Source organism: Gekko japonicus, unplaced genomic scaffold (assembly GCF_001447785.1).
Source record: "Gekko japonicus isolate JY-2015 unplaced genomic scaffold, Gekko_japonicus_V1.1 scaffold1025, whole genome shotgun sequence".
NCBI classification, from domain to species: domain Eukaryota; kingdom Metazoa; phylum Chordata; class Lepidosauria; order Squamata; family Gekkonidae; genus Gekko; species Gekko japonicus.
In genome coordinates this window covers 544860-569782 of record NW_015169203.1, presented here as the reverse complement: position 1 = coordinate 569782, position 24923 = coordinate 544860, and the positions used below count along the sequence as shown (strand labels likewise).

The 24923-nt window shown below is 40.8% G+C and overlaps 1 protein-coding gene across 2 annotated transcripts in view; it reads right to left on the bottom strand.

Annotated features, from left to right (window-relative positions):
- The window catches only part of SNTG1 (syntrophin gamma 1), a 241805-nt gene that overhangs the window by 56865 nt on the left and 160017 nt on the right, over nucleotides 1-24923 (bottom strand). For both annotated transcript variants that reach the window (XM_015416347.1, XM_015416348.1), the window contains exons 12-13: nucleotides 20294-20410; nucleotides 16071-16142 (exon numbers count right to left, since the gene is read on the bottom strand). In XM_015416347.1, coding sequence (XP_015271833.1) covers nucleotides 16071-16142; nucleotides 20294-20410 — 189 coding nt within the window. The remainder of the gene's footprint in view (nucleotides 1-16070; nucleotides 16143-20293; nucleotides 20411-24923) is intronic.

Sequence of the window (24923 nt, the reverse complement as noted above, 5' to 3'; positions counted from 1 at the left end):
ACTCTTGGTAGGATTTCTTAAAGTTTGGCTTCAGCTTAATGTCATTTTGTAGCTCAGCTAGTTCTTCTCCACTACCCGCATACCCTCACTATCTGAAAATGGATTTATCACCCCATCTGGAATGTCAATTTAAAGCAGATCCTCAGATTGCTCAGACATAGCTTTACAAGAAACTTGCAGGTCATCATCTTGTATCTTCTAATCAGATGAGCTATAACGCTACATATATACAAATATTGGTTGAAAATCTGGGTGAAATTTTCAGAAAATCAATGTATTGAAAAGATTTATGAAATTCATTCACCCACCCAACCCTAACCTGGATAGCCCAGGCAAGCCTGATCTCATCAGATATCAGAAGATAAACAGGGCTGAACCTGGCAAGTACTTGGAAGCGTGACCTCCAAGGAATACCAGGGCTGGGATGCAGAGGCAGGTAATATTAAAGCCACCTCTCTGAAATGTCCTAGCCCCAGTGGGGGGGTGGTGGTGCCAGAAACCACTATGACTTCCAGGCTTGCAAGTGCGCACACACACAATTCACCAAAAAATTTAAAAGAAAAGACATTCATTCACCCATAGAATAATGCTTCACTGGGAATGTGTGTTTCTATGTCTGAAAATACAAAAACAAAAATTTATTGATGGACACTGGGTAATAGGTTGAAATATCTGAAGGAAGTAAATGGTATACATAGAAGGTCCTGTAAAAAGGTCCTAGAAGATGGAAAAAAATAAGAAAAATAATGGCTTGAGCTTAAAGGAATAAAGATGATGTTGATGTATTGTTTCTATTTAATACTTCTTTGTTTTTTCTTTCATTTTGCTACTGCAATTCTGAATAAAGACAATATGTTGAGAACATAAGAGAAGCCATGCTGGATCAGGCCGATGGCCCATCCAGTCCAACACTCTGTGACACACAGTGGCCAAAAACCAGGTGCTATCAGGAGGTCCACCAGCAGGGCCAGATGTTATATTTTCTTTATGAAGGTTTGTCTTTTTGCCAAAAATATACCAATTTCCCCCAATATTTGTATTTATTTATATTTATTTACCATAATTTTTCCTTTTATTGCTTGAATTTGTATTATTTATACCCTAACGTTTCCCTCAATTATCCAGATTTTTCCTCCAACCCCTAAAAAAGTGTGTTTTGTTCCTTTTTGAAATTTTTAATGTAACCTAGAAATATTAAAATTGGGCAGGCTGTGACAAAAATAAGACTTATATAGTTAAAAACTACATTTCATAATCAACAGATTCAGTAACCAAGAACATAGGAAAATAAATACCGCACTAAATACTATTACATTAAGGACTTACCAGCAACAGCTTGAAAAATGTCAGAGACAAAAACAAATGCAGAGATTACAGTTTCTCAAAACGTGGTACACTGGTCTGACTAGAGTTCTGGTGGTGTATTAACTAAAAGTTCAAGACATTTCTGCCAGATTTCAGTACCATGTAGAGGCAGAAACGTGGAGTGCCATTTGCCAGCCTGGTGCCATAGCTTAGTCAGTTGTAAATAAGTGAATAACTCTGCAAGGGGCCTACCTCCAGTGCCCCCTCTGCCATCCCCTTGCTTCTTAGCACCCACTAGGTAATCCCACCACCCCAAGGGGCAATACCACCCACTTTGGGAACCACTGCCATTGATGAACAACAGAATGGGGGAAATAATTTCATCTCTAGTACTACTCAACCGCCCTTTTCCTGGACCTGGCTTCTGATTACAAACCATACTGTATCTAGGCGTCTACTACTGGTTTTTATTATTAATTCTACTACCATTTTTGTTCAAATTGGCCCATTGAGATTTGATTTATCTTAGCTGGATCAACCAGCATTATCACTTCACTGCTTTATCATCAAGTTCAGATCAGCTTGATATCCTACTTCTAACAGTTCTGCTCACACTGCAGTCTGGTGATTTTTGTTGCAATGGGGAAGCTGACAGCTCTTTTACTGTGGCAATGGAGCTGTCTGAGGCTAGACTCCCAGTTCCCCAAATGTTTGTCTCGTTTATGTACAGAATCACTTTCTCAAGACATATAGTGGAGCTCCAATATATTACACAGATGAACATAATGAGCCACTTGTTTATATGGGGGGAAAAACAAAGATTATCATAGATTCAGATTGCAATCTCTATTATGACTCGTTTTACAAACTAATTTTAGCTACATACATAACTGATAAGCCAATTTAATAACTTGTATATCATCATGTAATCACCCACTTATTCAGGTGGGAACCTGCACAATAATCAACCAATTACTACTCACTGCTGGCATCAAGCTGATTGTTGAACTCTACAACAAAGATCATTAGACAGCATGGGTGGCGGCTACCCTAACCTTGAATATGCTTGCTTATAACTCAAGCAATGCTCCCTCTTAGCTGTGGAGTCTTGTGAGCAAAAATTCTACTTTGTGAGCTCCTGGCATTAAAGTTGTGAGCGAGTGATTTGGCTACTGCATAAATTAGGTTGCTCTGGAGCCATCCTTCCTGAGCTCAGACAAAAATGTATGAGCCGGAGGCTAAAAAAGTATGAGCTAGCTCACACTAACTCAGCTTAGAGGGAACACTGAACTCAAGTACAGCTGATATATATGCCTTTGATTTTAGTATGCAAAAATATTACCCGATGATGGAATGTTATCAGAACTTAAATATGGACTTGACTCTTCATTCAGAAAGGATCACAATTTTATGAAGAAAAAGGGGGAAGAATTTCAAATGAATAAGTTGTACAGAATGACTGTCAGATACTCATATTCTAGTCTGGGTCAGTCATAAATTATTTCAGAGGTGTTCTCTCAAAGGCAGTTCTCAAAAGAGCTCTCTCAGCCCCACCTACCTCACAGGGTGTCTGTTGTGGGGAGGGGAAGGGAAAGGAGATTGTAAGCCGCTCTGAGACTCCTTCAGGTAGTGGTGGGGTATAAATCCAATCTCTTCCTCTTTTTCATATAAACCAGCACGTCTACTATTCTAATTGTAAGCAGAAGCTGCTTTGAGAGGTTAGAATAATAGAATCATAGAGTTGGAAGGGGCCATACAGACCATCTAGTCCAACTCCCTGCCCATTGCAGGACCAGCCTAAAGCATCTCTGACAAATATTCATCCAGCCTCTTCTTGAAAGCTGTCAGTGAAGGGGAGCTAACCACCTCCCTAGGCAGTTGTTTCCACCTTTGAACCACTCTGACCATGAAAAAGTTTTTCCTAATATCCAGCTGATAACCTTTCTGCATGTAATTTAAACCCGTTGCTTCGGGTCCTATCGTCTGCTGCCAACTGGAACAGCTCCTAGCCCTCCTCCAAATGACAGCCTTTCAAATATTTAAAGAGAGCAATCATGTTCCCCCTCAATCTCCTCTTCTCCAAACTAAACATTCCCAAGGCCCTTAGCCTTTCCTCGTAGGGCTCAGTCTAGACCCCTGATCATCCTCGTTGCTCTCTTCTGCGCCCTCTTGATTTTGTCCACATCCTTTTTGAAGTGAGGCCTCCAGAACTGCACACAGTACTCAAGGTGCGGCCTTAGAAAAGAGCAACACTTGTCATCTTAATTAGTAAAGTTTTTTACTCTAAATGAGGGAAATACATCTGTTTCAAGAACAGAAGAATCATAGACAATACAAACAACCCCCCCCCCTCAAAACAAACAAAAACCCCTCCAGGATCCCTGGCTAAACTGGTCTGGAGAAAATTGCTTCCTGATTCCAAAGTGGCAATTGGTATTTCCCTGAGCACGTAAAAAAGGACCACAAGAACTAAGCACTGATGCAACCCTGCCTGACCTACCACCCATGACCTGCCAAAGTTCACAGAATCAGCATTGCTGTCAGATGGCCATCTAGCCTCTGCTTAAAAATCTCCAAGTAAGGAGAGCCCACCACGTCCCGGGGAAGGTTAACTGCCAGGAAGTTCCTCCTAATATTTAGCTGAAAACTCTTTGATTTAATATCACCCCATTGGTTCTGGTCTGACCTTCTGGGGCAACAGAAAACAACTCTGCACCATATGACAGCCCTTGTTGTCTCCTCTCCAGTCATCTCCTCTCCAAGCTAAACATACTCCTTCAGCCTTTCCTCATAGGACTTGGTCTCCAGACCCCTCAACATTTTTGTTGCCCTCCTCTGGACACGTTCCAGCTTGTGGTGCACAAAACTGAACACAATACTAGAGTGAGGTCTAACCAGAGCAAAATAAAGCAATACCACCCCTTCGCATGATCTGGACACTATACTTCTGTTGATACAGCCCCAAATCACATTTGCCTTTTTAGCTACCGCATCACACTGCTGACTCATGTTCCGTGTATGGTCTACTAAGACCTCCAGATCCTTTTTGCATATACTGCTGCCAAGACAACTCCCTCGTCCTATACTTAAGCATTTGATTTTTTTCCTATCTAAATGAAGAACTTCACATTTATCTCAGTGGAAATTCATTTTATTTGTTTTAGCCCAGTTTTCCAGCCTGTCAAGATCATTCTGCATCCTGACTCTGTCTTCTACTGTATTTGCTACCTCTCCCAATTTCCTATCATCTGCAGATTTAATAAGCATTCCCTCTATTCCTTCATCCAAATCATTGATAAAGATGTTGAACAAAACAGGTCCCAGGACAGATCCTTGAGGCACTCCACTTGTCACCCCTCTCCAAGAGGATGAGGAACCATTAACAAGCACTCTTTTGGTGAGATCTTTCAACCATTCACAGATCCATCTAACAGTAATAGGATCCAAACCACTTTTTACCAACTTGTCAACAAGAATATTCTGTGGAACCTTATCAAAAGCCTTACTGAAATCAAGATAAACCATGTCTATAGGATTCCCCTGAGCCAGCAAGGTAGTAACTTTCTTAAAAAAAAAAAAAAAAAGGTTAGTCTGGCATGACGTGTTCTTGTGAAATCCATCTTGACTTCAGCCATCTGTGGACCCAATCCACTGTGTGTCTTTTCCACAGATGCCATTCCTTTCTCTGAATCTTTGACAGACCCCCTTTTCCAACATTAACTGTATAATGCAGATTTTAGTTGACTGCAGGCAAGGTACTAAAAATGCAAAACATCTATTGTGCCCTCCCCATAATGACACCCAAAATTATTATCTCAAAGCACCCTGTAAAAAAAAAAACCTGAGACCCTGGAGAGCCACTGTCACTCTGAGTAAACCTGGGGACAGGGAGGCAATGCTCAGCCATTTCATGTTATTCCCCTGAGTCTTAGGCTCAGACCATTTATACTTGTAGTTTATATTTTTAAGGTGGGTGAAAGGTTTGGGACTAACCACAGTTAAAATACAGAGTTCAACAAACTCAGGGAACACCAGTTTTGCAGAGAAATATTAGTTTTAACTCATACACCTTCCTAATATGGGGCTCCAATTGAATAGCTGCTATAATATCTTTAATTGTGTTTGTCTGTGTCCTTTATAAAGTTTATATCTCTGCTACCTGGCATTACATTTTATGAATCACATGGTCCAGCCCAACAAAGTCCCATTTGTGTCAAATCCGCCCCCATAACAAAAGAGTTTGACAAAATAGCCTTATCCTAATTCCACCAACAGGACAGCATCTGTCAATTATACCATTTTGTCTTGATTGAGAGATTTTAGGGGTGTGGGAGCTCCAGTCGCCACAATCCCCCACTCAAAAAGGATCTCCTTTTCTTACTTGGAAAGGTAAAATTAAAAATTACAGTTAGGAAGACTGGTTCTTTTCAGAAAATGTGAAGAATTTTAACACCCTATAACATAGGCTTAAATGATGTAACATCATAGACTAGAAAGGACCAAAAGCATAATACAATGTTATATAGCAAAATCAAGCAGGCTACCAAAGGCAACAAAAGAATTTCCACTGAAAATAATGAATCCTGCACCCAGAAGCAGCAGTGGGAGCAAAAAATGATAGATTTAAAAGGCTGCCAAACAGAGAGAGAGAGAGAGAGTGTGTGTGTGTGTGTGTGTGTGTGTGTGTGAGAGAGAGAGAGAGAGAGAGAGAGAGAGAGAGAGAGAGAGAGATGAGGGCATTGTTTTGTTGCACTGTTATGATTCTAAGAAAAAGCCAAAAAAATAACTTTTCAGTAACCTGATTTAAATTCTGTTCTCATTTGCAAACCTCAAAGTAATACTTTTTTCTTGCATGAAATTATTTACCAATATTCCAGAATTCTTCTTTCTTGCTGGAAGACAGCTAGAGTAGAATCCAAGGCAGGAGATCACCATGAAATAGAAATATAGCAGAAGTGAGGGAACTAGGGTTACCAGGTCTGGGTTGCGAAATACCTGGAGACTTTGGGGGTGGATCCAGGAGAGGGCGGGATATGGGGAAGGGAGAGGGCTCAGCTTGGTACAATGCCATGGAGTCCACTCTTCAAAGCCATTTTCTCCAGGGTAGCTGTTCTCTGTCAGCTGGAGATCAGTTGTAAAAGCGGGAGATCCCCAAGCCCCACCTGGAAGCTGGCAACCCTAGAGGGAACCTACTAGCTCAATTTTTCTGCTTCTCCTGTTAGGAGGATTCACTGTTATATCTTTGCCACTTCACAACCATCGGCTCTTGGGGCTCCTAGTTTAAGGTCAGTAAAAGGTCTACTAATTTGGACTGTGCTATAGTACAAAGTCATATGCACTTTCCCAATTTCCTGAATGTACTTTAGCTTGTTAAAGGGATATATGATCACCTTCTAAAATTCTGCTGAGTTGCTGTACTCACTCATGGTTTACATCCAAAGTACTGCAAGAGGACAGCTTACAGACTGAAACCTTCCTGTCTCCCCACTATTTCAGAACTTCCCAAAATCCTGCTTTTGCTGATCAGAGGACCCTCATGAATGGGTCTGCAGTAGAAGGAGGGTACTGGCAAAATTGCTCCACTCCTTCACCGATGGAGGTAGTGTTCTGTTCGCACAACTTGGGGGGGGGAAAGGGAAAACAAATTAAACAAATGGAAAAGTCCCCTTCTCTCCAATCTTGTGTTATATAGTAAGTGATCTGAGAAACTGCCTCTAGTATTGTTTTAAGGGGTTTAAATTATGATCTGAGAGGTCACATATTTCCCCTTGTTTCCAATTCCTGAATCCATCTTGGAACGTCCATTGAGGGACGCTCTAGCATTCAGTCTTAAAACTCTGGTACCACAGAATTTTAAGGCCGAACGCTAGAGCGCCCCCAACGACATGCCCAGCATGATGATGTCGTCTCTGTCTGATGTCATTGCACCAGGCACATCAACCCGATTCAGGCACTTTGGGGGCAAAGTTCCCCTGGCAGCCGGATCAGGGCCGGCAGGTTGGTGGACCTTAGAGCGGGCAAACCCCACCCCCCTGGCGGACCTGGCAGCCCTATCTAAGTTTGACTTTTCAAGTTCACTTAGAGCCACTGAAAACATTGTCATTACAGCTAGCCTGCGTATGAGAAGTTTCATTTTCTCCTAACAGGGAAATAAAGTTGGAATGAAACCTACAGAAGAGGTCTGAAAGTAAAAACAGGCCATGCAGCCAAGTCATTACTCTTATCTTTGTGTGTGCAAGGCCAATATCTACAGGTCTTATAGGAATGTATCAAGAAGGATGCATAGTTCAAGCCAAGGCCCAATAGATGAAGCTGAGAGGTCACTCATCTCATATTTTCAGAAGGGCAATGTGCACAACTGAAACTAAAGGCACTATTCCTAACTGCTATTTTTGAGGAGGGGTAAGTCTGTTACATGTTGTAGAACATTAATGAAGTGGGTATATCAGCTGATGAAGAGGGAAAACCATTTCATTTTACTGTTGCTACAAAGAAACCACTCTGATCATTTTCAGCTGTGTCTACTATCAACCTTACAAAATGTAACAAAGAAAAACATTGTGCTCTCAAGTACCGTAATCAATGATATTGAATTTCTTTCAATGAAGACTTTTCTCTCCCAAGAGATGAGGTTTAACTCTCTAATAAGAGAAATTTCAAATAAGAACATTTCCTTTCAGTCATAAATGGATAGAGAGAAGCTCTGCTTCATCTCTTGCAACACTAGAATCCAATGATTCAGGACAAACATTATATAGTGCATGTCCATTAGCTTAGGTGGTCTTATAAGGAAATTAGACAAATGAATCCAGAATACCTATTAACACCTACTAGGCATGATGAATAAAACGGAACCTTTATATTGCAAGGCACTATTATCTCTGCTGAACTGAACTGATACAGGGGAACAACAGACTTCATGTCCTCTTTATGGCTGCTGTAAGCAACAGAATGCAGGATTATATGGATCTCTGGTCTGCTCTTCCAGGACTGCTCTTATTTTATTACATAGATCCATGATACATAAGACTACGGATTGTAACATTAGCAAAATGAAGTCCTGATTATTTCACTTCTAAACACTGTGGTGGTGGAAATTGAGTCAACCCTGTACAGTTTTGAGTCAGCTTGTGGCAACCCTGTATGGTTTTCAAGGCAAGAGATGAACAGAGATTGTGTGCCACTGTCTGCATCTGCATAGCAACCTTTGACTTCCTTGGTGGCCTCCCATCCTAGTACTAACCAGGGCCCACCTTGCTTAGCTTCTGACATCTGGCTAGCCTGGGCCATCCAGGTTAGGATGTTAAATAATATGTGTTAATCTGATGAACTTTATCAACTGAGGCATGGATGAAAGATAGAATGAACATTATCGGATCATTGATCTATTCTCCTTTATATCTTTTGAGTTTAGATTTATTTGCCATGGTGCTCAGAAATGAGATGGCGGTTGATAGCTCTGTCTCCGTCATTTCTGTCCTTACTACTAAATATGGCTATCATGACTTTCTGGCAGATTCTACAAAGTACCTTTGAACTGAAAGGGGGAAATGTTACAGAAGATAAAGAAGGTTCCTGGTCTTTTCATGATCATACATGCCCTTAGCGATGTAAAAGAGGTACCCTCCTCCCAATGCTCCCTCTAAGCTGTGAAGTCTTGTGAGCAAAAAATCTACTTTGTGAGCTACTGGCATTAAAGTTGTGAGTGAGCATTAACTACTGTATACATTAGTTTGCTCTGGAGCCATCCTTCCTGAGATAAGACAAAAATGTGTGAGACGGGGGGCTAAAAAACTGTGAGCTAGCTCACACTAACTCAGCTTAGAGGGAACACTGCCTCCTCCCCTTTCTTCCTTTGTCCTGTGGGTCCTCACATTCCAAAACCTTTATGGCTCAAGTCAGGATATCCGAATAGCCACCTCAATCTTGCCTATTTCTCTCCATAAAGGAAGCTCATATCTCAGCCCACACTCTGAGAAGTTTGTGGAAAGAATGTTTTCTCTGAGATTAGGACCTCCCTAACTGTTAAGGTATCCTGCTTCTGTTTACCATGGCAAGCAACACAATGCCAAATTAAAGAGAAAGTGCTGATGCAGAGACATTGATGGCTCAGAGATGGAGTTGGTCATGGGGTCCTGGAGCACTTAATCCTATGAGCAGAGTTTTATGTACTGAACTTAAATTAATATGTGCATGTGTGTATGAAGGGAAAATAAATGGTGTGCTGAGAAAAAAACTAACTTCTGTGAGTGCATACATACACTTGCATGTATCACTAGATACTGGTCTCTGCCCTACGAGCTCCCACAAGGTTCTGTCTTGTCCCCCATGCTTTTTAACATCTATGTAAAACTGCTGGGAGCGGTCATCCAGAGATGTGGGTTGAGCTGATATCAACATCTACCAACAGCTCTACCTCGTGCTTCCAAAAGATCTCAGGGAGGTCTCCTCCCTGTTTTTGATGTTATGTGTATTTGTGTGTTAATAAGTTTTTAGTGAATTATTTTATATCCCATTATTTTGTATCTACTTTAAATATTGTTTTAGTGGTGAAATGTTAATGTTCAGATGCTCGCTGCCTTGTAAACCCTATTTGTGTGGAAAGGTGACATAGAAATGTTTAAAATAAATTAAATACATAAATACTGTTGACATACAAGTCTATCTTCACCTATATGGGTTAAAAAGTAAAAACCGACTTAAGTAACAAATTAATGAGCAGCAGCATTAGTAGGATGCTGAATTTTAGCATCTTTAGAATTTTAGAACATGTTTTGATGCAGGGCGGAGAGCAGTGGGACTTGTTATTATAACACATTGCAAGCTATTGAATGTTCTGTTATAAAATTCTGTAACCTCTATCTTCAGAAATATAATGATGGCACAATCCTGTAGACATTTCTGATGCCTTCCTTCCCTTTGGCAAGCTGCAGAAGAGAATTGCTATTGCTTTGTGTCCCATTTTCTCTTCAAACAATTGGTGCGAGATTTGCCTTTAAAGCAGTTCCATTATTGTGTTCAGTTAAGCAAAGAGGTATCTGCATTAGTAATTGTTGATTGTTGCTTAAATGACTATTGCCAAGGAGAGCCATTGGGGGATAGTGAGAAAACTAAATGAGGGAGATGATGAGAATGACAAGAAGAAACTGAAAAGCAGATTTGGACAGGAAAAGCAACTGCCTGAGGCCGAAATAAGAGAACAAATTTAACATAAAAGGATGCCTGTGCCTACAACAATAAATGCCCATGATGCAGGAAGATTGGGCTAGTCCTAATCATTGCCTTGAGTCCAACTGTTTATGTGATCAGAATTACTTATGCACACAGCATTTCCAAGAGCAGAGCCTTGTCAAGTCTAAATAACATTGACTAGATGCTACAACTCTACATCTCTTGAGACAACATGGCATTAAGACTGAAATGATGTTGTGAAAAACTGCTTCATGGCATCATGATAAATATCAGCTTCAAATTAGGTGTAGCTAGCAAACACCTCTAACACTTCCCACATAAATCAGTAAAGTCAAATTTATTTTGCTATCACCAGATTCCACAGCATGGTGATATTGGACAAATGGCAGCTTTCTATTCTACCACTGCTGGAAAACATCAGCCAAACAGCTTTTTCTCCATATAGAATCCTAGAAATCATGTTCACCAAACAATGTAAAGCATTACTGCAAACATAAATACAGTGGTATTAACTTGTTTTTGTTACATCATTATTCATTTGCTGGTTTACATTTCTATGGCCCCAGTCACACAGGCTGGAAAATGCGGGGGGGAGGCATAGCTGTTTGCCCCGGAGCAAAATAACGCGCGGCCACTCAATCACACGTCCTGTCGAGGTCCCGTGGTTAGGGCGTGAGGTGCCGATCACACGGCTATCCTGCAGCGTGGCGCTGCTCAATCACACCAGCAATCGCCAGGCACTGCTTCCGTGGCAAATGGGAATACTTTTTTCTCACCAAAAGGTGAGCATGTGCATGATCATTTGTGCGCATCCTGTGAAGACTTAAAAAAAAAAACCCTAACCATTTGTGATGGGACTAGGATGGGACGCGATCAGACGCCCACCCTTGCCCCACGTTTTCCGGAAACTAGTACATCATAAGTACTAGTTTTTTACTCCGCATCTTCGGCACGAAGCCACGGGTTAGCCACAGGTGCACTACACTTTCCAGATGTTGCGGTGTGATCGCGCCCAGAAAATCTGCCTCTCATCCGTATCATTAGCGCGGCAAATGCTCCGTGTGAACGGGGCCTGTATGTATAAAATGTATTAAAGTACTGTGAACCCTAGATTACAAGTTATCGTGAAATTTAAAGCACAGATTGCAAGAAAAAATAAACTTCAAATAATAGCCATGTTCCACAATTGTTGCTAAAGCCTCCTTTTAGTCATCTGTGTCACTTCTGATACTTGCTAATGTGATTAACAAAAAAGTTGATATTTATATCAAACATATAAAAATACAGGAAGCTGCCTTATACTGAGTCAGACCCTTGGTCCACCAAAGTCAGTATTATCTACTCAGACTGGCAGCAGCTTTCCAAGGTCTCAGGCAGAGGTCTTTCACATCACCTACTGCCAGATCTTTTAACTGGAGATGCCGGGGACCTTCTGAATGCCAAGAAGATGCTCTGCCACTAAGCCACAGCCCCTCCCTGATCAATGTGGCTCATTTATGTAGTTTAAAAATGTATTAATTTAAAATATGGTTCTTAGAGTCATTTGCAAGAGTGCTGTGAATACACAACATGGTTTCATCAGTGAGCTTTCATTTTTTAATACTTTTAAATACACCACAGTAATAAGAGACCCAGTGGATAATCTATTCTATGAGAGGTGCACATCTGCCCTGCTTTGAAATTCTTCCTTGTTATTCCAGGTCAGAGTCAGCATAGTGTAGTGGTTAGAGCATTGGACTAGGATCTGGGTGACCCAGGTTTGAATCCCCATTCTACCATGGAACCTTGCTGGCTGACCTTGGGCCAGTCACACGATCTCAGTCTTAACCTATTTCACAGATTCAGGTGAGAAGCCATGTTGGTTTGAAGCAGTAGAACAAAGTTTAAGTCCAGTGGCACCTTTAAGACAAACAAAGTCTAATTCTGGGTATAAGCTTTCAAAACAGAGTTCTTGTTATGATAAAATGGAGGAGAGAAGAATGAGATAAGCTGTTTTGGGTCCCCATTGGGGAGAAAGGCAAGGCATAAGCTATGATGTGGCCTCATTTGCAATACTGAGTGCAGTTCTGGTTGCCATATCTCAAAAAGGACATTGCAGTATAGGAAAAATATATATAAAGATTATTAGAAAGTTGAAACACCTTCCCTATGAGGAAAGGCAGGAGACTCTGGGATTTTTCAGTCTAGAAAAAGGATGACTAAGGGGAGACATGATTGAGGTTTATAATATTATGTAGGGAATGGAAATTTTTTGAGTGGTTGGAGGAGGCTTTTTCTTCCTCTCCCATAATACTAGAATTCAGGGGTATCCAATTAAATTGTACAGAAGTAATTAAGAACAGACAAGGGGAAATATTTATTTACTCAACAAGTAGGGGAGCGGTGGCACAGGGGATTTATCCTCTGGTTAATACATCTGAGCTGAACAGAGCTGCTGTCAGTTCTAGCCCCGTGCTGGTATGAGCTACCAGCCTTGTCCCCAGCTCGCTGTCCACCCAGCGGTTCGAAAGCTGCGTCGAGCAGATAAAATGGGTACCACTCCTTAGAGAGGGTGGGCACACAAAACCCCCCGGTGGGGGAGGTGTTAGCCAACGAACGGAATGTCCAGCGCGTAAGACCGAAAAGCCTAGAAAGAACTCTTCGGCATCAAGGAAGCCTGTAATGGGCCATCCGGCCAGGCGGTGGCAGTGCTGTGCTGCAACGTGAAGCAGTCCAGAGAAAGCTGACAACATCAAGCCACGCCGAGGGAAAAATGCCGTTGGAACATGTCTGACCTTATAGCTGAACAAACTCCCCGTCGGCTGCGAACGTGTGTGATTTAAAGATTATATGTTGTCCTCCCTTACCCCTTGAATCATTGTTAGTCCCACGTGTATTTGAGTAACTGTAAATCGCTCAGAGCCAGCAGCTCTGCAGGATTGAGCGATTAATAAATTGAAAGATTATTATTATTATTATTATTAATGGCTGTGAGCTAGATAGCTTTATGAGTTAGTTAGACAGATTTATGAATGAGAGGTCCATCAATGGCCACGGTGACTGAAGGCAGCCTCCATATAGAGAGGCAGCAGGGCTGGAAGGGTGCAGTAGGATTGGGCCTTGACCTCTCTGACCGGTTTGCCCTCCAGGACAACTGGTTGACCACTGTGTGAAACAGGATGGTGGACTAGATGGGTAGGCTCTTCTTCTTTTTCTTTATAAATGAAATAAACAAACAAACATATATGGACTGACTGTGGCAGTTCAGTGCCCTAAGAAATGTACCTTGTGGTTGCCCAAAGGCACTCTTTCTTATTTCAACAGATCCTGCATTCCTCTTGATGTTGACATGGTTCAGACTTAATGGCAAACCATTGACTGAAATGATGTGAGCAAACCTTGAAGGACCATCAGGGTCACTTACACAGACTTTGCTCCTCCTCCTTTCTTACACTAACACAATTATGGAAGCTCCTTCAGGATTTGTTCACATAGTAGCAAATCACAGTTTGCTGTTAGGATACTGAGGACAAGATCCCACGGCTAAACATTTACTACTTCATTACTTTCTCTTGCACATAGAAATTAATTATTATATACCAGTGTTTTTTTCAAACTTGAGCAACTCAGATACACCCATTTAGGTTTAACATGTGTGTGGGTTGTTTTTTTTGGGTGCAGACTCCCAAAGCCTTTCCATCATCCTTACTGGTGCATACCATGCATTAGACAGCTCATTTTGAAGTGTATGGCAAGCTGCACATGCCCCACAGAGGCCTCTACCTTCAAGTCTCCAAAAAGCTAGATTAGCTACATTTTCAAAGCAACTGAAGTAAAATATCTCCACTGCCTGTATATGACTACAAGGTTAGGTCTCAGAGTGTAATTGATTCTACAAGGCACACCTCAGAAGGCCCTGACCCACGTTGTAATCTCACCCCTTGATTGGAAGAAACTTTGCAACAGAAATACAAGGAAACTGTGTTAAAAGTTAATAATTTCTAGTTGCAGGCCACCTGAACAGGATCAGAATACAGCCAAAGAAGAAGAAGAAGAGATTGGATTTATACCCCACCCTTCACAACCCAAAGGTGTCTCAGAGCGGTTTACAAACTCCTTTCCCTTCCCCTCCCCACAACAGACACCCTGTGAGGTAGGTGGGGCTGAGAGAGCTCTTGACAGAAACTGCTCTTTTTCAAGAACAGCTCTTATCAGAACTATGGCTTGCCCAAGGTCATCCAGCCAGGTGCAAGTGGAGGAGTGGGGAATCAAACTCAGTTCTCCCAGATCAGAGTCCGTGCACTTAACCACTACACCAAACTGGCTCACTTGTAGAACTGCTCATAGAAATGGACTCAAATCACAGAAAACTTAAACTTCTGGTATTCAGTTGAAAACCACTACTGGCTACTGTCTATAACCATCTGTGTCTATGGAATGACATCTATGTTGAAGCATTTGCATGTGGAAATAGATTAAAATGCAATTGTTTTATACCTGAAGCAACTGCAATGCCCCTATTAGGACTGTACTCCCTTAGTGCCACACAGCCAATCGAGCTGAGCTAGTGGTTCCCAGCAGCTAATAAGTATGTTTCCTTGCTGGTGAACTATAAACCATGGGTGGTATGGCTCTATAAACTCCTAACCTTCAAAAGAAGGGGAAACAAATTACGTCCTTTTCCTCCTGAGGGGGACAGTATCTTCCCCATTCCCAGAAAATTGAGAGAGCTCCATTTTCACATTAGCCAGATGGGTATGAGAATGGCTCCCCCTCTACCCTTAAGAAAGGACTTGCAGGGTCCCTAGTGTATCACCATGGAACCTCAGGCCTCAGTTTGAGAAATACTATCATATTGTTGTTGTTGTTCAGTCGCACAGTCGAGTCCGACTCTTTGCGACCCCATGGATCATCTCCCGCCAGGCCCTCCTGTCTTCCGCCGTCCTCTGAAGTTGGCTCAATTTCATCTTCGTTGCATCGATGACACTGTCTAACCATCTCATCCTTTGCCGTCATATACAGTTTGCTAAATAGTCTATTATTACAGTTGAAACAAGAAAATGTCATTTGCTAATGCTTAAAATGATAAAACAGATTTCTGAAGCAAGAAAGTTACTTTTCATTGTGAAAAGTGCTCTATTGTAAATTAGATTGGAAGAATACAGAGTACAGTTATTTTCAATTAATTTATTACATTAACAGCCAATTGCAGTAGACTGATATCATAGATGTTAGAGCCTTGTTTTAGAATTTATTATATAGGTCATATTTTTAACAACAGTTGGAGGAACTACTCAATCCTAACATATTTTTTCACATTCATCTTTTAATACCCTTGAGAAAGAGTTTTGCCTTGAAATGTAGTGGGACATTTTTATAATTGATTATCCTTGAATACCGTTTGGGTATTTCCCCCCACACTTCATGCTAAACCCAGTTCTTGATTATGTCCATCACTCTGGTCTTTTCCACAGAGACCACTGTCTGGCACCAACTTAGTTTTCAGTGGGAGTTTTTGCTACCGCTGTTAAGGACCCTTCAAGATATCTTTCTTTCCCTTCCTTCAGTAAATGATGTTATAGTTTTATTCATACCTTGAATATTTTGTACATAATCTCATACACAGAAAATGTTCTTTCGGCTCTCGTCCAATCCCACGTAGTAACCTTGGGTGAAAACACATGAAATATAATTGCATTAGTTTTTCATTCAAATATATGTGATGGGGTTTTGGATCTAACAACAAATTTTGATAGACACCGTGGACAGATGATTGAAAGTTACCTCTGAAATATCCTCAACATTTCATAGATCAGGTTTATTTTTCCTAAGAATATTTGTGTGCATAATTACATTTGCTGAAAACTGCAATAAAAATGATCAAGGGGTTAGAGGTTATTTCTAAAAGCTAAAGAGTTTGGGACTTTTAGAAAAGAAGATGGCTAGGAGATGACCTCATAAGAGGTTAAGAAATTATGCATGATGTGGAGAAACTGGATAGTGAAAAACATTTCTTTTTCTTCCATAATACTAGAACTCAGAAGCACCCAATGAAGTCAGTGTACAAGCTTCGGGTCAAACAAAATGAAATACTTAACAAAACAATTAACATATGGAACTCCTTCCCAGAGGATAAAGTGATGGCTGCTAGCTTATATAATTTTACAAGGGGGTCAGAAAATTCATGGAGAAAATGAATTTAGCTACTGATATCAACCAATACCAGCCAATATGGCTAAATGCTTTTTAAAAATAAAATCTTTTAGCTGCCTTTCATACTGTAGATTATACTATCTTGCTTTTCAATCAGAGAAAAGGATGGGAGTTAACAGGAGCCAGTCTTCAATGGTTTGGGTCTTTTTTCTTTGATTGGACTCACAGTTTGCATTAGAGAGGTGGCATAATTGGCCTGGGAACTTGAACATGTTTCATGTTCAATATTCATATGAGACTGCTAAATGAGATCACCTGGAGCTCTGGAGTTGGATGTCCTCAATATGTCGATGATACCCTGATCTATATTTCATTAACTAACAGTGCAATCCTAAGAACACTTTCCTGGGTGTGATCACAGTAGGATGGTGAATATACCTGCTAAGGATTGCTCTCTAAGCCTCTAGACAAAATACTAAAAGGACTGCCTCCTCCCATACTGTCCAGCTTACCAGTTACAACCTCTTCTTTCTAAAACTTGCCTTCTGTGTGTTTGCCTGCAAAGCTGAAGTGTGTGCAACCAGAGACAGTGCTTAAGCTTATTAGTTAGTTTGCTCATTTTTTGGAATACCCCTCCTCAAAGTGACTGTTTTTCAAGCACCAAGACAAAATGTTTCTTTTAATATGCTTTTAACTAAAGGGTTTCATCTTCTTTACCTGTCTCTATGGTCAACTTCTAGTCTGTAAACCATATTATTAATATCATTTATAGACGGCCTTATGTGGTTTTATGCCTTGGCTTGTTTTATATATATATATATTTTTACAAAGAAAACGTTTATGCTGACTTTCAAGGGAATCCTGCCCATGGCGGCTTACAAAATAATAATAATAAAAAATAATAATTGAAAAAGTAATTAAAATTCAGCAATAGAGCATAAAAACATAAAGCACTGGGGAATTTAAAATGAAATCAACAGTCTTCAGGCTAAAAGTTATATGAGAATGGTGTTAAATGATCAGAAGCCTAATTAAAAGCCTGGGTAAACAGCAGTCTTTTGGCTTGGCGCCTGAAAGATGCTCTGTCTCTGGTTGCCAGTCACTTCACTTATAAAGATGAGTGCAGAGAACAGGGCTTGTGAGGAAATATCAGCTGGCAGGCTGAATTATGGGAGGAGGCAGTCCTTCAAGGATCCTGGTCCCAAACCATTTAGAGCTTTAAAGGTTAGAACCAGCACTTTGGATTGTGCCTGAACACAAATGGGCAGCCAGAGCAGATCTTTCAGCATGGGAGTGATATGATCTCTGTATCTCACCCCTGACAGTAATCTGCCAACTGTAGTTTAGAACAGTGGAATTTTATGGACCATTTTCAGAGGCAGCCCCATGTAGACCACATTAGTTATCTAATCTGGATGTGATCAGGCCACTGATCACCAAGCAACAGCTATAACTGGTGTATTAGCCGAAGCTGGTAAAAGTACTAAGTGCAACAGAGGAGACCTGAGCCTCCAGTCACAGGCCAGGATCTAGAAGTGTCCCCAAGCTATGAACCTGCTCCTTTAAGGGGAGTGCAACCTTCTCTGGGGCAGATTACTCAGTCCTTGAGCAGTTTTATCATTGCCCAACAGTATTGTGGTCTTATCTGGACTGAGCTTCAGTTTATCAGCCCTCATCCATCCCATTACCTTCTCCAGGCACCTGTTCAGGACTTCCACAGACCCACTTGACTGAGCTGTTAAAGAGAAACAGAGCTGGGTGTCATCTGCATATTGGTGGCACCAAATCCCCCTGATGATCTCTCCCAGCAGTTTCATGTAGACGTTACACAGCATGGGGCACAAGTTAGAATTCTGCAGGACCCCATAGTATAAATGCTACAGATCTGAGCAGCAGTGGCAAAGCAGCACTTTCTGGGAATTTCTCTGTTAATTAATACTGAATCCAATAAAGCATGACATTGCCACTCTTCCAGTGAAGAATGCCCCCCCACTCCGCTAGCTCTCCAGGAGGGTGCCATATTTGTTGGTATCAAATGCTGCCAAGACATTCAAGAGAATCAACAGGGACTGGCTCCCTCATTACTCTCCTGGCAAAGATCACCAGGTAGGCTGAAAAAGGCTATTTGCATTTCAATCCCAGGCCAGCATCTGGATTGAGATGACTCATCTCCTCCAAGATCACTTGAAGTTGCGTAACCACCAATGGTTGTGTATTAATAATGTCTATATTTTTTATGATTTTATTGTATTATTTTATATTGTGAGCCACCTCAAGCAGGTATCTTTAACATGCTCTCTGTGTGTATACCCTTGAAAAGGATTATGAAGTTTTGGCTTGGGCAACTATCGCAGCACTGAATGTTTGTAAGGAATTTTAATGAATGGTAGTATGAATATGCACTAGGGCTTCTTTGCATGCAATTTAATCTTTTTAGTTATAGCTGTATTTAAATATGTATTTTATATGTTTTATGACACTCTGAGATCCTAGAAAGGCCAAATACAGCTGTGAAATAAAAATTAAATAAAGATCCATGTTGAGAAGAAATGTAACCTTGAGTATCAGGTGCAAAGAAGCACCAACAGAGAGAAATTCTGGCATCCATATCCCTATTAGTGGGCCTTTCTGGGGATACTCTGTTTGGTGACGGTAGGAAACAGCATGCTGGACTAGTTGGATCTGCGCTTTCATCCAGCAGGCATGGTTCTTATGTTTCTTACCACAGTCTCTACAATTTGGGTTGTGGGGCCTTATAATGATTACCTTCCCACATGGCATCAGTATTTTAACTTTCAACATCAAGAGATTCTAAGAAGATGTTTTCTGTTTTGAGACACATTTTCACTAGAGGTCCATGAAGATCCAGGCATTATCTGGAAGTACTACAGTACACTCCTATTTAGGGTGGCAATCACTGCACAGGGAACAGCAGAGTATCCTTATAATAATATATTCTCATTATTATATCCTCATTAATGGTAACACTGTTCAAAGTAAAGCCCATTTAAAGCTCCTGATTTCATGCTTTGCAAAAAGAACATAGTACATACTTGTTTCAAGGAACTGAGAAAATAAATCTAATTTAAATAATTATGTAGGAGCACTGAAACTGGAAATAAATCAGTATAAGCAATAGTAGTAATTGTGGACCTGTATATGTGAACTAAAGAAATGGTTCAGGTGTCTTCTCAATCTTTTTTTTTATATGTGAACTAAAGAAAGGGTTCAGGTGTCTTCTCAATCTTTTTTTTTTCTTAAATGGGACCAAAATTGCATCCAAGAAGATTCAGCCAGAAAGCCTAGTCTGAAAGCAACTTTTCTCGTGCCACATGGAAAGCTCTATTTCCTTATGTTCACAGCATTTTAGGCTGAAAATTGGACTGTAGTTCAGTGCAGACAGAGTAAGCTTTCATCTTGCTTGTTAGTTTCTCCAAGTGTGACAGTGTAGAGGTCAAAGTGTTTCTTACAGTACTAGAAACAATCAGGATTTATTTATTCTCACAGCCGTTTTATGTTTATAAATCAGTTTCTCACCACCATCATTGACTTTCTTGGCCTAGGAATGAAATGCCTAGGAATAATAAAAACTTTATATGAATGTCATGAAATAAAAGTTATCTACACATTTAATGGGCAACCAGTACAAGGTAACAATACTTACTGGAGGTGCTATAAATTTATAAAGTGAAGATCCCCTCAGTGCTAGAAACTTTGGTGTATACATTCGGTCCTGAAGAGAGTCTTGTTCCCGTTCTTCTGTCCAGCCCATGTATACTATCTAGCAGAAAAACCAATAGTGTTGACAAATTCTACATATAGGCCCTTAAATAATCAACATATACTAATATTCCTTATGCAAACTACCCAACCAAACAACCATCAGTTCAAAATTCTGTGGGTCAACTGAATGTCGTGAAATGTCCCAAGATTCCCATGCCACAAATGCTAGTAATTCTGTAATTTTAGCACAAGGAATGGGACAATCAGGAGCAACTGTTGTTAACTGCAGGAATACATTATTAGGTATCTTGTGCAAACTGTTTCTGGATTCAAAGGTATCTTTCTGTTGTGAAGTTGGAACAGCGTGGGAATTTTACTAGCATATCTGATGTTTAACAAACTCTCTGGCTGGACTGATGAGGCAGCTTGGATCACATGCTGAGGTATTCCAGATATTGGATGCTGGGCAAATTCACAGTTCACACGAAGAGCTCAGAACTTTGTGAGCACTAGTTTGTGGTCCCAATGTATATGTAACTGGACATATGCTAGATATAGCCTTCTGTCCTGTCCTTGATGTGAGAGATCTGTGGATGGGTGGGTACAATGGGATACAAATTTTACCACAAGCAGATTATTAACAGTTAAAGGCAGTGAGTTTGCCCTTCCTCTTCATGTGCTATCCAAATAGTTTATATGAAATCCAGACCCCTGAGGGTGTAGAAGTTCATTAGGCTAGTTCATCCCTAGACAGAGATACAAAAGCTTGGGAAGGCATAAAAAATTTCCCCCTCTGCCAGTTGGACATAGGATTGGACAACCAATGGTGCCATTTATGTGCCACCATACTAGGATGAGGCCACCAGTTTTTTGACAAGTAAAATTGTGCATATACCCAATATTACACAGCAACAGACTTCTGCACCTTATGCTACATTAACATATTTATCTTAGTTTTCTGCTGTCTGAGGGATTTTTTTTTTGAGAATATAAAGCACACATTTTGAAGTAAAAAAGGAAATTTATTATTTGGACAAGAACTGTCTAATACAAACACAACAGGACAAGGGACACATTGAGTTATTGAGCTGAACAGTGTAACATTGAAAACAATAATGTCTTAAAATAGATGGTGTAGCATTTAACAGTGGACACAATTAGTTACATTTAAACAATACATCAACAGTACACACAGGAATTATTCTCTAATGCGGTAGATTGATTTACATACAAATCTTCATACTATATCCTTGAATGAGGAAAACCTTGTCTTAGAAAGCACTTCAGTTATTCCAATAAGACTATTTTTATAGCAATTATTAACTGTTTCCTAAAACTCTGATTTTTTTTCAATTGGAAAAAATGAAAAGAAATCCTTGGGGAAATAAACTCAATTTTTACAAAATTTAATCCTCCCCCCCATCTCTATCTCTAGAGATGCTGGGATACAAATGGTTCCTATAATATTAATGGGAGTTTGCTATTGATATTGCTAACTATCCTGTTGAACTCCCAGCCAAATTGTCAAATAGGAAGATAAAGGAAGGTATTTACGGTCAGGGACCTACATACCTTTGGGACCGCATCTCCTGATATGTCCCCCAAAGGGCATAAAGATCTACAGGTAAGAGTCTTCTGGTGGTCCCTGACCCCAAAGATATTCGACTGGCCTCGACCAGGGCCAGGGCTTTTTCTGCCCTGACCCCAGCCTGGTGGAACTCTCTGCCGAATGACAGCTGTTCCCTACCCAACTTATTAAAGTTTTGCAGGGCATGTAAGGCAGAGATGTTCTGTCAGGCTTTTGGTTGAGGTTAGCGACAGCTCCTTACATCTGCCTGCCACCCCCCTCCCCCCCATGACTGAATGCTAGCGCTGTCATCTTGTCTTAAAATGCTTTCAATAGTTAAATGTTTCTGAATGTTTTAATATTGGGATTTTATAGTTGTCATTGATTTTATAATGTAATGAATTAACTGTTGTAAACTGCCCTGAGCCCCGCGTAAGTGGGGAAGGGCAGTTAAGAAATCGAATTTAATAATGAATAAACATGATGACATATTGGCAGTCTCTCCTTCAGAAACACTTTGAGACCCCATCCCAGTTTTTTATTCTCCAAAAGTTAACCAGATATGAATGAAAATGGGAAACATTTAACTTTCTAAGGAATCTTGTCCTTTTAACAGTTTTTCTCCATCAAATGTTTGATAATAATTTATAAAGATTCAACATTTTCTACCCATGCAATCATCACTGGATGAAATCCTTTGTTTGGCGAATGTACTGATATTTCCTATTGGATTTTTTCTGTAGTAAAGTAGTCAATGAAATTAAAAAGCAATCGTTCTTTCTTCTTTCATCCCCTGTTCTTAGACTGAGGTCTTGAGCAATTAAAAAAAAACACCCTCACATAAAATCCATGTCTAAAATCACCTCCCTTCAACATTTTTCTGCAGCCTCTAGAAATCGAGCAACAAAATAAGTTTGTTGGGAATCAGAATCCTCTAAGAGAAACTGAAACTTTTGCTCTTATGCTGCTAGAAGAAGCATACTTTTACTTAGCCTAAACTGCAGCACATAAGGACAGTGCAGGAGAATATGTACAAGATAGTCTACTGACTAGAGGAGGCAAGGACAGAGCCAATCTGAAAAAAGGATCCGTAGCAGAAAACCCAGAAATACCACTGAAAAGTGGCAGCTGAATCATGAATTCATAAAGGTACTACATAATTTTGGGCTAACCAAGGAATCTAAATAAGAAGGGAGTTTACCTCTAAATGAAAGCCCCAAGACAAGTGCAGAACATGTCCTCCAAGTATCAAAATAACTCATCTCTGGCATAAATCACCTTGGCTACATGTTTTTTGCAATGATTAACTGAGGAAGAAAAAAGATTCTCCACCTTAAGATTTACAAAAGATAACTTCTGTTCAAAAAAACTGGAGCCAGAGAGCCTTATAAGAGTCACTGAGGAGGGTTAGGCTTACCAAGCTGCCAAACCATCTGTCTAGGGCCCCGGTCACATGGGCCAGATATCATGGGGGGGGAGGTGTGGCTGTTTTCCCCGGAGTGAACTACTGCGCGGCTGCCGGATCAAACGTCCTGCCGACGTCCCATGGTTCGGGGGGAGGTGCTGATCATACGTCAATCCTGCGGTGTGGCAAAGAAGCGGCGCGGCAGGGGTTGTGTTTTTTTAACTGAACTGTGCACATGCGCTGTTGGGTGCTTGTGCGCATCCCGTGGAGACTTGATCAAAAAACCCCTTTTCACGATAGGACATGGGCAGATGCCGGATGCCACGAGCTACCACTGGAGGTACTAGTTTTTTACGGCGTATCTTCGGCGGGAAGCCTCGGGTTCGCCATGGGAGCTCTATGCTTCCCAGATGTTGTGGTTTGATTGCACCTGGAAAATCTGCCTATCTTTCGTCTCTGTAGTGTGGCTAATGCTCCGTGTGACCGCAGCCTAGCATTGCTAAACCAAACTGAATAACCAGCTTGAATAACAGAGTCCCTGCTTGGTTGATCTTTTGATCTCTAGTTCTTCAAAACACCCCAGAAAGTTAAGTAACCCTGGAATTTTACCAAGGAGGGTTTCGTCCACTCAAAAAAACCCTTAGCTCTAGGGAATATGATGAAGTAGACTGTGTAATTCTGACCAATTAGAATAGAGAGCTTGTACTGAGATAACTGGAGGGATATAGATAGAAATAAATATAAACAACAGACAATTAACAATTAAAAGAACTGGTAAGGTCAAGGACAACTGACAATCGATTCCTAAGACCTTGGAATCAAGGGAGGTAGCCACTAAGCATGCCAGCCCAGCTTGGGGGCATCCCTCCCTAATCTCTACAACAGCTGGATGCTTAATAAAAATAAAAAGGATACTGCTCCCAAGTTTCCTGTAGAAGGATCACCTGGAATTCCCTTAACAAAGCATCCCTTCCAACCTGGTAAATTCTAAGAGAGTACCCTCAGAATCCCATTCCCATTTTTTTGGTAGTCAATTGTCTAAGGGTGATGGTGGGCCGACAAAGTTAGAAAGAAACTTAAGAGAAGGCACTTGTGATGGTGGAGGCAGATCAACTGCTGGTGGAGCAGTAGGTCACCTAGATTAAACGAGCACTTAGGAGGGGACACTTGTGGAGATGTAATCAAATCAGCTACTAATTCAGAAACACTGATCAGCTGAGAAGGTATCTTACTTAAGACATGCTTTCCATCCAATTCCCTCTTCTCACTTGGCTCGAGCATTTCACAGGTTTTAGTTGGAGCAATTGGGGAAGTAAAAAAAGAATCAGGGTTGGGAGACTTCCTTTACATAAAAAGGGAAGGAGTACTAATGTTCAAAGGAGCTGGTTTCTTCTTTTTCAAGGCCTAGAAAGTGGCCCAAACACCTTTCCCTGGAAGCTCTCCTTATCTAAATAACCTATTTTCCCTTATCCCCTAAAGGACTGCATGGCAGAAACCTTTATCCCCTAAAGGACTGCATGGCAGAAAAATTAAAAACTGAAGGCTTAGTTTCTTCAGATTGCACTTTTGGGGAGTTTAGGGGAACACTCTGCATCTATG